This window comes from Lissotriton helveticus, chromosome 9 (assembly GCF_964261635.1).
Source record: "Lissotriton helveticus chromosome 9, aLisHel1.1, whole genome shotgun sequence".
Lineage (NCBI taxonomy): Eukaryota > Metazoa > Chordata > Amphibia > Caudata > Salamandridae > Lissotriton > Lissotriton helveticus.
The window spans coordinates 248,229,685-248,242,870 of NC_136070.1; the positions used below are offsets into that span (position 1 = coordinate 248,229,685).

Genomic DNA, 13,186 nt, shown 5'->3' on the forward strand with positions numbered 1-13,186 from the left:
CCCTGGGCGAGCGCTTGCTGTCGCAGTCCCTCGAGGGAGGGACAGGTCTTTTGCTCCTGCCGGAATTGTTCTTGGGTGGGCCCCCCTTCTTGACGCCACTGAGCCAGGTCGGGAAGTTCGTGAGACTGTGCGGACCCTTCTGGGGTTGGTTCCGGGTGGTCGGTATGGATGGAGTCTTCTTCTGGAGCGATCGGGGGAGGAGGTGCTGACCACTCGGGTTCTTCCGGTCTAGGGATGGTGCGGGTGGCCATGGACCGGGTGGTCACGCACGCCCAGTCCGGGAGACCCAACATCCCCAGATGCTCTCTTCTTTCAACAGCTGCCCACGGGGAGCTCTCGAGATCGTTCCCCAGGAGGCAGTCCACGGGGGCATCGTCGCGGACAGTTACTTTTAGCATGCCGGACACTCCTCCCCATTCGAAGGGGACGCAGGCCATCCGACACAGGCTCTCCGAATTGTCTGCCGATCGGACGGGGCAAAGAACGTTTGGCAGGATTTGGTCTGGGGTCACCAGGTGACAACGGACGGCCGTCACACTGGCCCCGGTGTCACGCAGGGCTTCGGCCTTGCGCCCATTTATGCTCACCCATTGGCTGTACTTCCGAGTGTTGGCTGGCAGGGGAGTCCGCGGGACCATGTCTCTTCCCCCTAGGCAGGCCAGGGTCATGGCGGCAGGTTCCCACTCGAACTGCTCCGACTCGTATGCTTCAGGGTCTTCGGAGACTTGTTCTTCTCCTAGGGCGGCGGCCGCCACCTGGCGGGGCCCGGGAGTCTGGTTCTTCGGGCAGGTCGGGTCACTGGCATAGTGGCCGACTCGCTGGCATCGGTGACACGTAACGTTGGCTCGGAACCCCGGGCGCATCGGGGGGTTTCCCCGGCCGGCTGGGGGCAGGGTGGTGTTAGCGGGAGTGGCCGGGACAGCGTCTCTGCCCCGGCCCTGTCCTCCTCCTCCTCCTCGGGGACGATGATGCCCTTGGTTGGTTCTGTTCTGCTCATTTGGCCCACTCCGGGCCACTCGGGTGCTCTCCCACCGGTCAGCCTCGGTGGCGAGCTGCCGTGGTTCAGTCAATTTACTGTCGAGGAGGTGCTGCCTGAGCTCGACGAAACAGTTGTTGGAGAGGTGCTCCCACACAATGAGGTTGAAGAGTTGTTCGTAGGTGGTTACGTTGCTACCCTTGATCCACCCCTCGAAGGCTCGGCTGAAATAGTTTACGTATTCCAACCAAGTTGTACCTGGGATCCGGGTGCAGTTGCGGAACCTCTGGCGGTACATTTCGGGCGTAAGCCCATATCGACTGAGGAGGGCGGCCTTCATGTGGTCATAGGACGTCATTTGATGGTCCGGCAGCTGCAGCAGGGCATCACGGCCCTCATTGACGAATCTTCCCCATAGCCCGGCTCCCCAGTCACTTCGAGCGATCCGGTGGGCCGTCATGGCGATCTCGTAGGCCTTGAACCACTGCTGTATGTCGTCGTTCCGGTGGTATTCTCGGACCACATCCTTGGGGATGTGGACCTTCTGTTCGGTAGTACCCGGGGAGCGCGGTGGCTCGGGCACCCCTAGGTTTTTGTTCAGTTTGCGTATTTCTATCTCTGCTAGTTTGCACTCGTGTTCGTATGCCAGTCTTTTTTCTTCGAGATCCCTCTGTCTCTGTTTTTCATCTCGCTCTTCTCTGAGCCGTAAGTGTTCTAAGTTTATTTTTTGTTCCGCCAGCTTCAATTCTCCGTCTAATTTGAGCCGTGCCAATTCTAACTCGTGTAGTCTATTTTTTTCCCGCTCCTGGATCTCTTCTCGGGAGGGACCTGTTCTCCGTTCTTCCGTCAGGGTGGTGTTGATTTCCGGGGCTTCGAGGTCCCGGGGTGTGGCGGTATTCGTCTCTGTCCAGGCCTCTAGGGCGTTTTTGAAGTCTTCTTTTGTGCTTAGCCCGGTGGTAGCAATGCCTAAGTCCATGCAAAATTGTTTTAGCTCTCGGTGGCTGTATTCTTCCAGCTTTTCCATCTGGAACTTTTCTGCAGATCCGCTCTCTTTGGTCGTCATTGTGGTTTAGTCGTAGGGTGAGTTACTATCTGTACGGGACGCGTTGGTTCGGATCGCGCCGCTGGCCACCAATGTTAGACGGGGACCTGGAGGGTCGGCCGAGCACAAGGGGAGAGGCCTCCGGTGAGGGCCGTCTCCAGCGATCGTACAGACAAGTAACTTCCCCCCCACAGATGGACACCACACGAAGCTCAGCTTAACACCTTTTATAGGCAATTCTTTGAGTAAGGTGGTACGATACAAGGAGATCAGGACACGATGATCCTCTCAATTCTAGTCTCTATTAGGGAAAGGGGGTAGCGGGACAGTCTTGGTACCTACAGGTACTGAGGTGAAACGGTGGTAGCTCACAATCCTCGAGCTCGGTGTTCGGACGGGTCAGACCGCGGCAGCGCCAGCAGGTCCCGAAGAGGTCGTAGGTGGCAACGGGCCGCGGCAGCGCCAGCAGGTCCCAACGAGGATGACGGTTACAACGGGCCGCGGCAGCGCCAGCAGGTCCCACGAGGATGAAGGTTACAACGGGCCGCGGCAGCGCCAGCAGGTCCCACGAAGATGAAGGTTGCAGAAGGCCGCGGCAGCGCCAGCAGGCAGGACAATAGTTCACAAGGCAGGGCTGCGGCAGCGCCAGCAGTCCGTCAAGGATGAGTTCTTCTCGGTGTCTCTCGACTCCAGGATACAACTGCCTTCCTGTTCTGGGGCTGCCTCAGTTATAGGTCTGGCGCTCTTTGATGTCCGGACCCTCGCTCTTGGAGGTCGGGAGGTCCGGGATGAGGGAGTCCAGACACCCAGCAGGGGGGTGGAGCCAGCACCCGGGGAGGCTGGGGGTGATCGGCGCCTGGCGGGAGAGAGCCATCGACACTTCTTACTCCCATTGACCTGCCAAGTGGTCCGTTCACCTCCTGGGTGGATGGTGGTGCCGGGATGTCGGGGCCTGGCCAGGCCCGGGGTTGGGGTCGAGCTGAGGCCACGCGGCCTCGTGGCGCAGTGTCCAAGATGGCGGTTGGCCCGGGCAAGGGTGCTGACGGTGGCCCAGGCCAGGGACACAGGGAATCCCGGGAGCAGACGTCCCATGGGGGACGGGTTGCGGGTTGCTTCTGCGGGTAGCACCTGGAGGGCCGGTACCAGGGCCCTGTCATGCGGGGAGGGAGCGAGCCCTTCATGGGGCCTGTCCAACACAAACCCTTCTCTTGATACTCCAAACCTCTTGATAAGTATTCCGAATTATGCTTCTTAGCCCTCGTCCCTTTTAAAAACCTGCCACTTTTTTTCTCCCGCTTAAAGCAACCCATGAAACAGGAACATGCGTTCAGATCGTATACAGTGACATCTAGGCTTGTGCAGGTAAACTCTACTCATTGGTCCCTGTTGAAGCAAGCATTAAATTAAAGGCAATGTGTATTAAATGGTTTTATAAGTATCGGTCTCCACTGCTCGAAACAAAATTAGAGAGATAGTCCTGGTAGTCCTCCGATCATTGGAGTTCGTCTTGATGAAAGCTCCACGAACTAAACAAGTTCATATGGGAGGAGGATCTTTCTTGTATTTTGGGGTCCAAATTGTACAACTCTCTGCATCTAGTTACAATTCATTTGACATTTTGAAAGCAAAATGAAAACCTGACTATTCGGTTAGTCCTGTCACCTGGCCCCTATGTTGATATTGTTGGTTAGTACCTGGACAACTGACAACATAACTGTTATGCACTTTATACATTTCAAACTAATATTATTAGTAATAAATGCACAAATAAGAACATGCAAAAAGTCACAAACAGTAGCAAGCATCCGTTGTAAATAATAGGAATAATAGTCAGCTCCATCTCTCTCTTCTTAGGGTCCCCATACCATTTGCAAGAAAGAATTAAATAGGGCTGAATGTGGTTCAATAACAGCACCAGCAAAGTTTTGGTATACAAAGGTAAATGAGCCCAGAATGAAATGTTGTTCAGTTGCATGTTTCCATTAGCTATAGTATTACCTGTGGCTATACTGACTTACCCAGTGCAGTTTGTCATATTGGAGGCAATGACAGCGTTTGAAGGGATATACACAGTTTCTGCTTCTTACTCTCAACTTTTGAACTTGACTATAGCTGATGATAGAAGAATAATTAGTTTTGCCTTCTCTTCAGTAACCAGGCTCCCCTCTGGGATCCTCAATTGAGCAATGAACGCCTTGGATCATTGGATTGTTGGGCTTGTACCCTCAATGCTGGCAGCTTATTCTCTGTATTGCCCCCTCATAGACAGTCTGTCTCAGTCTTAGATGGGTTATCTAACTATTATTGGTTCAAAGGGCTTTTAACTGGTCTTTAGGGTAGCAATATTCCTATGCCTTACAATAGTATTTTCCAGTTTGTTCTGTCTTTCCACCTCTGCCAGTTCCTTAGGGGGTGACGCTTCAGAAGCTTTTCTACTAGTGTGATGCAAGTTTCCCTCAACGTTGCCTGAAGGGATCATTTGTTGACTGAGAACTCAAAACCCAAGCAGACATCAGCAAAGCGATGGCTTCTGATGGGGATTATCTGAGAAGCAGGACTGGGTAAAGAGAACTGTTGTCTCCCTAGATAGTGCGGCCTCTTTAAGTGCGTCCCACTTAGTTGCAATGGAGATGTACTGCTACCTATTTTCTACAAAGTGGCCTATGTCCTGGTGAATCCCAGACCTATTGGCAGGGTCCCTAAGTAAGTAATTGTGTAATATTCATATTAAAGGACTTCCTAGCCCTTTAACCTCCTCTTCATTATATTGCTAATAGTTATCTCTCACATGTATGCCTGTTGAAACCTATGTAAAAGAACCCAGACATAAATATATAAATTGGTCCTTGAATAAGACCTGTACATGTATACCTGTGAGTAAACAGAAGTCTTTCCAATTGTCCTGTTTGCTTGACTTTTCCTCAGAATTGAGATATTCTTTGTAGGATACTAATGTTGTTTAGCTCTTTATCAAGAACTGGCCAGTGAATGAAGCTTTATCCAGGAAACAGCCCTCACCCAAGCTGACAATCGTACTGTCTAATTTCCTGCAGGAGATTTTCCGATGTTCAAATTTAGGATTACAGGATAGGAATTTTAGATAAGAGAATGTTTCTTTTATTAATGGCAGAATAACAAAGTGTGATATTGAATCCATTGTATGCCCTATTTTCCCAGGATATCCCATTTTGAATATGTTTTACTGTTTGAGGGCTGATGAGGAAGGATGAGAGGATTTAGGACACAGATGTCTGGTAAACATTTATTTTCTTTACGAAAACCTTTTGCACCTGTGACTTTCCCCACTACGGCCTTCTGGATCATGGACAAAAAAGGCTTAGAGATAAACAGTTAATGGTTTGCAGAATCTAAGCTTCTCTTCTCCACAAATAGAGAGGTTAAGATAGCAATGACAACAGAAGCTATCAATATTATGGACTTGTGAGTTCAGGTTCGGTTAATTCGACTTCCGTTATGTATTTTAGCCTTCTGCATCTTGAAGATATTGACTTGATGTTTTTATAAGGCTGTTTCTATTAAGCCAAGAAAGTGAAAAGCAAAACTCTCATCTCATTGTCCTTAGCACAATCAAAACTTTATGTTGAGAAAACTAAGACATTTTGCATTCATCTTGGACACAAAACTCTCCTTCAAAGAACATATTAAAAAGAAAACCAAGACAAAATGGTTCAATACTTAATTCTCTAATGTATATGGGAGAACAGTCTACTCAACAAATCACCAGATTCCAAATAGAGCCTCCTGAAAGCCAAGCTATGCACTGAACCACATCTCATCATAGGCCTAAAAAGGTCTGTCCACATTGCACCAACATTGAAAGAGCTACATTGACTTCATCTTCAGGCCCACATTGTCTTCAAGTCCAGCTGTAGCACGTAAAAAGGTCACCAGAAACAGCACTCCAACAAATGTTGATGATAGAAGAACCATTTCTGTAGGGCAGTATTTCACCAGGACCTAGAACATCGCTAATATGAAAACTGAGACATGAAACAAAAAGGTGTGCCCTTATCTATGCACTTACAATCTGGAACAACATTTCTATCAAAATCAGACCTACACTTCTACATTTCAGGCCGGAACAAAACATATACACCACTACAGACAACCCTATTTGCCTACATGAAAGCAAATAACCATCCCCTGTGCACCTTGCCTTTTTGAAAACGACCAAGGATTGCATGCCTGGGCTTCAATCTTTTTAATTTTTTATAAATCTTTTTATTGTAACTGAGCAGAACAGCATTTCCACAATTTCGTTTTTAAGTGCAGTACCAAGCATTACCACACCATACCATACATTAACATTGTTTGTCAATGACTGGATCCCCGTGCTCTTTGCCCCAACATAGTTAATGACTTCCTCAGTTCGTCTAAGAATCGTTCACCGTAAATATTGTTTTGCCCACTAGAGGCATACATATGTTTCCTCTATATTCGTTCAATTTGTTCCAGATTTCCCCCCACTTTTTCGGGCACTCTCTTTTCACATAGACTGCTTTTTCCCCTAGCATACACCAGTCCATGTCGCTCTTCCAATCCCGCAGTGTAGGTGTGGGGGGCGCCCACCAGTGATGAGCTATGTTACGCTTTGCCAGCATGAGTCCCAGGGTTACCAGGTTTGATCAGCCCAACCCAGGTTTATATCTTTCCACACGTTTAATAGGCAAAATAGAGGCAAAAGTGCAAGCACCTCTCCCACCACACTTGACATGCACGACACTATTGCGTGCCAATAATTTTGAATCACCTGGCATGTCCATATTATATGATAAAGTGAGCCCTCTTCTCCACATTGCCTATTACAAGTTGTGTCAGATCTACGGCCCATTTTTAGAAGTGTTGTACGCTCTGTGTAGTATTTTAAGTTGGACTAGCCAGAAGCGGGCCCTAATGGCCACTTCCCGTGGGGAGGCCAGGGCGTCAAGCCAATCTTCCTCTTGCAATTTATGTATCTCTAGTTCCCAGTGATCTTTCAGAGCTGTAAGAGTGTCTGGTAAATTATTGATTAATTTTCGATAAATAAGAGAAATTGCCTTTTGGGACAGGTGCTCCTCAAGGAGTCTACGTTCCAGAGGCGACAAATCTATGAGCTCAGTTCCCCTAGGTACTACTGCCAGTATAACATGTTGGAACTGCAGATAACGAAAATGCACTGTTCGAGCCAGTTCATATGTTTTTTGTAGGTGTTCAAATTAGATGATTTCCCTCCCCGTGTGTAGGTCCCCCATCCTTGAGATTCCTATTAGCTCCCACTTGACAAAGCTTTTCCTTATGCCCACAGTACCTAGCTGTTGGGATTCCCAGAGCGGTGTGGCCTTGGTGAGCTACTTTCTCCACCCCAATCAGGACAGCGCTGTGGGGCCTCCAGCTGGAGCCGACGTGGTTCAATATAAGGCGCATGAAGATAGCATCTTGGCCTGGACTTCAATCTAGTTTATCACTCCATTGCTACTGAGCTAAGGTTTGCGCCATTTTAAAATACCATTTTTTTATGCATACTTTAACTTCTAGTGTTATAACTCGAACTTCGCTGCTCCTTTACCTGGTAACAGTGATCTGAAAGCCAATAGATTGTCACATCTGTGCTCGGCAGTTCATTCTCGACAATAAGCAATGCTTCATCAATTTTCAGGTGTAATGGTTTCTTTCTGAGTAAATCTGTCAATAAAACAAAAGAAGAAGAAATAAGCAACTGTGGCTATCAATAGATTCAAGGAACAGGTCATGGAAAATTAACAAACATCACCATTTACAGAGCTAATGATGTCTATTTGTCAGGAGTCACATAACCTTAAGGTCGACCAGTAAGGCCTGAGAGACCTGGAGCACACCTGTGACACCATCTCGGTGCTAACTCTGCAGTGGTCAAGTAATTAATGTATTTCTTACCCAAATACACATGAGTAACCTAGCAACATAAAACATTTCTAGTACTTAGATAACTTGGCCAATCAAAGGAGCAGTAATTAACTTAATTACTTAAATAAGTACACACATGGTTATACTAACAATGTTGGAGGAATTGAAAAATACCCTTTAAAAATTAATGTTTTCATTGTGATTATACTTGACAATCTATTGAAGGCACGGTCTCAGCAGCATGTATCACACTATTCTACAGTCACAGATGCCACTGTATGAAAACCATACAACACATGTTGGTTGAATATAATTCATAGGACAGAGAAAAGCCTGATACTCAACCATGCAAAATATGTAATCAGACAAATAATGTGATATAAAACACAGTAAATGGATGCAGATGTGACTTACCAAAATCCTTAACTTAAGTGTACTTCATATGTGCCTACAATATTTAAAGGGACAGTTGGTGCTAAAACATTTACTGTTGTGTTTGTCATGTTATATATTTACCAAGGCAAACTTGGACAGGCATGATATTTCCCCAAACCTCCCCTTCAATAACATGGCATTATGGGTAGCCCCAATTTTGGGTAGTTGGCAATAACCTATTTTGAACTTGCAATGCTAATTTTCAGAAACTCATTGTTTTTCTACATGGGATAATCATTCATATTTTTTTGTACAACGAAAGCCACTAAGTGCTCTAATTCTGATGTAGGCTCCAATAATGCACAAGGTGCAGATCAAACTCTGCAAGTAAGGTGTTCCTATAACTGGAAGAGTCACAGGGATGAATTGACACAATGATTTCACAAAAATAAATTAATATATTTTAACAGCTAAAGGGATTTCTACTATATAGTAGGTTAAGCATATGTTAACACTGTGTTTAAAGATTAGGCATGTAACCCATTTCTGGAGCCCTCCTTGACCACCATGGGATTAAGATTCATCAGAATGTTCATGGGACACAACGCTATCTGAAAATCTCTACAATGAAGAACATCCACTGACTCAAAAACTGTGATACCCTCATCAAAGGCTGAAACTCAATCATTTGCCTCTAGTGTAACACCACTACTATCAAAACAATCCTCACTATCAACAGCACCAGACACACTTAGATTCAGAAGGGACTCCGATATGAAGTTGGATAGACTCACAACTCAGCTCTCTATAGGCACAAAGGCCCTTATCTATTAATGTATTTCCCCATAGACAGGGCCATTTGATTATGCGATTGTGAGGCAGTGGCATTTTTCGCTTAGTTATGGATTTACTGCATTTGTCACATACTCCATCATCTGATGCATAATCTGCTGATTTGAACAAAAAAAATTGTTTTCAGCTCACACGTTTCAAAAGTTGCTAAAAACGCACAAGTTACCGTGCAGTAGAAGGCCCTTTGCTAAAGTTAACTATCTCCTTTTTTAGGTCTCGCTGGTCTGCATCCAGCGAAAGACCTATTGTTGTCGGCTTGCCGGGAATGTTGGACAGGGGATGGGTACGCGCTTTCCCTCGGCGATTTCACCTCGTGGGCGCGCACGCCCAGCCCGGCGCCGTGCACATCTCCTGTCTCACATTCACAGTAAGTCAGCCTCTCGCCTCTCTTAATCACGCGCACACACAGCCACACTCACGCATGCGCACACGCGCACACACACACACACACACACACTCACCCCCCCGCCCGGCACACGCGGGGCTTACATGCACACACACAGCCTCCCCACCCCACTCACCGGGCACACGCAGGGCTTCCATCACTGGGGGGTCGGGCACCGTCAATGTGCCCCGACGCCCCCCCTCACCGGGTCTGTCATACTCCTCTCGTCCTGTCCCGCGGTAGTGGCGGCTGCACAGGATTCGTAGGCGGCTTGCTCCCTTCCCTTCACAGGAGTACGGGGTAGGCTCCCGTCCGCTTCCTGTCTGTGCTGGTGGCCGCGCAGTCAAGCAGGCAGTCCCGCCTGGCTTCCTGTGTTTCGCCCGTGCAGAGGGACCGGAAACACTCAATCCAAGAAAGGTAAGTTGCTTGCAGTGGTGTACAGTAACAGTAAACGCGGGCTTTACTCAAGAATATGTGAAGAACAAACACCTGGTTCCATTGTGGGAAGAGGTTGTGGGCTACATTAAGTAAGAATTCGCGTGCACGCTGTGCATTGTGGGGCCTAGTTGTTGAATGGTGTTGCTTTCCCTGGTGGCCGTGGTGTTGTCGGGCTTTGCTAGTCTGCCCTAGGTTTTATAATTTATTTGTGTATCAACAGCATCTTTTTCCACCCTACCCAGTGCTACAGCGATTTACTGTGGAAAGTGAACAAATAACCTACATTTGAAGGAAGCCTCATTTTAAAGATGTTGATATGAAAAAGCATGTATCGCGGACAGCGCTGCCCTGCCAGCCTCGACTGACCTGACCCATGTTATCCATGCAAGGTGCCCTCCATTCCATTGTAGAGCGATTCACGTCATGCGCATTAGCTGATTGGCTGTAAATGACGAACGCATTTTGAAGTTGGAAATTATTTTACTAGGAACGCATAATTGCTTCACAATTAAAAGGTGGAGCAGCCTGATACACTGAGGTATACGTGCTTGCAACCTGCTTCCGGGTAGATGTATGAACAGTGCCGACACACACCATTTTTTTCCAAACAGATTTTATTGGGGTTTTTGCATATATGACGCATCACAGTGGTCTATTCAGTGCAGTCAGTCAAGACCATGATAAATGTGCAAAGCACAAAATATTAGTATGCATAGTTTTACAGCTGAGGAAATTCAGAGGTGTACTAAAAGCACGTTTAAGAATACACACGGTTGAACATGTTAGTAACTGCTCAAACCTTGGAAAGAGGCTACATTTGTGCAAATGCAAGTTAGGTAATTTCGAACATCTGTAAATGACCTTTATAAGCCTCCATTCCTGGTCAATACCTCAGCGTGACGTCTGAAAAATATGTTAAGAGGTATTGTAGGTAAAGTTCTGTGTAACATGGATAAGCCATCCTTTAGTATTGTAATAGTGGGTAACATTCACCAGGCACCAGCTATTCACTGCGCCGTACGTGGAATACCAATGATGTGTTGTGGGTCAACAAAACGGTATTTTAGGAATCAAAAACTGTAGTCGACATTGAAACTTAGTGACACGTTCTTTGCGTCACACTATGTTCCTGGAAAATATTTTTTTATTCATATTATGATCGGGTGCAGTAGCAAGGAGAAAACATGGTCAGGAGCGTTGAAGGTGGCAGAGAATAGACTTTATATAACCAGCAATACTGCCATTCTTACCCAGTCTTGGTTCAGCACATTCACTGCCAGGGATCTCACACTCCCTCACCCTCACCCTCACAACCCCTCACCCTCACACACCTCACCCTCACACACCCTCACTCTCACACCCCCTCATCCTCACCCTCACACCCCCTCATCTTCACCCTCACACCCCTCACACCCCCTCACTCTCTCACTCCCTCACCCTCACACCCCCTCACCCTAACACCCCCTTACACACCCTCACCCTCACACACCCTCACCCACCCTCTCACCCCCTCTCACCCTCTCTCACCCTCACACACCACTCTCACACCCTCTCACCCTCATACCCCCTCACCCTCACACCCCCTCACCCTCACACCCCCTCACACCCCAAACACCCTCACACACCATCTCACCCTTTCACACCCTCACATACTCTCTCACCCTCACACACCCTCACCCTCACACCCCCCTCTCACCCTCACACCACCTCACCCCGGTCACCCTCACCCCATCACTCTCACCCACCCTCACCCTCACCCTCACCCACCCCCTCACCCTCACCCCCTCAATCCTCATCCTCACACCCCCTCACCCTCACAACCTCAAAACCCCACACCCTCCCCCTCACATACCCTCACACCCCTTCAACCTCGCACCCCTTACCCTCACACACACTCTCACCCCCTCACCCTCACACACCCTCACCCTCACCCTCACACACCCTCGTAAACCCTCACTCACCCTTGCACACCCTCACTCACCCTCACACACCCTCACTCCCCTCACACCCATAAACCTCCACACCTTCACACCCCCTCACACACCCTCACCCACCCTCAAACCCCTTCACTCACCCTCACACCCTCCCCCTCACACACCCTCACCCTAATAGCCCCTCACCCTCACAGACCCTCACCCTCACACCCCATCACCCACACACCCTTACCCCCTAACCCTCACCCTCACCCTCACCCACCCTCACCCTCACACTCCCTCACCCTCACACACCCTCACCCCCCTCACTCACACTTACACACCCTCACCAGCATAGCATAACAAAACATAGCACAGCATAGCATAACAAAACATAGCATAGCATAACAAAACACAGCATAGCATAACAAAAAAGCATAGGATAGCAAAACATAGCATAGCAAAACATAGCATAGCCTACAAAAACATAGCATAGCATAACAAAACAAAACATAGCATAGCAACACACAACAAAGCCTAGCATAGCATAACAAAACATAGCATAACAAAACAAAGCATAGCATAACATAACAAAGCATAGCATAGTATAACAAAACACAGCATAGCATAACAAAACACAGCATAGCATAACAAAAAAGCATAGGTTAGCAAAACATAGCATAGCATAACAAAACACAGCATAGCATAGCATAACAAAAAAGCATAGGATAGCAAAACATAGCATAGCATAACAAAGCATAGCATAGCAAAACATAGCATAGCATAACAAAACACAACAAAACATAGCCTAGCATAACAAAACACAACATAGCATAGCATAACAAAACAAAGCATAGCATAACAAAACATAGCATAACAAAACAAAACACAATAAAACATAGCATAGCATAACAAAGCATAGGATAGCAAAACTAAACAGCATAACATAACAAAACAGCCTAACGTAACAAAACATAGCATAACAAAACACAACACATAGCATAACAAAACATAGCAAAACACAACAAAACATAGCATAGCTTAACAAAACACAACAAAACAGCATAGCAAACAAAAAATATAATAGCATAGCAAAACATAGCATACCAAACACAAAAAAAGATAGCATAGCATAACAAAACATAGCATAGCAAAACAAAGCATAGCATAATAAAACAGAACAAAACATAGCATAGCAAAACATAGCACAGCATAACAAAACATAGCATACCAAAACACAGCATAGCATAACAATTCAAAGCATAGGATAGCACAACATAGCATAACAAAACAAAACATAGGATAGCAAAACAAAACATAGC

At 47.0% G+C, this 13,186-nt stretch overlaps 1 protein-coding gene across 2 annotated transcripts in view; it reads right to left on the reverse strand.

The window, feature by feature from the left end:
• Positions 1-13,186, reverse strand: part of HGSNAT (heparan-alpha-glucosaminide N-acetyltransferase) — a 355,722-nt gene that overhangs the window by 280,536 nt on the left and 62,000 nt on the right. For both annotated transcript variants that reach the window (XM_078659862.1, XM_078659863.1), the window contains exon 2: positions 7,585-7,700. In XM_078659862.1, coding sequence (XP_078515988.1) covers positions 7,585-7,700 — 116 coding nt within the window. The remainder of the gene's footprint in view (positions 1-7,584; positions 7,701-13,186) is intronic.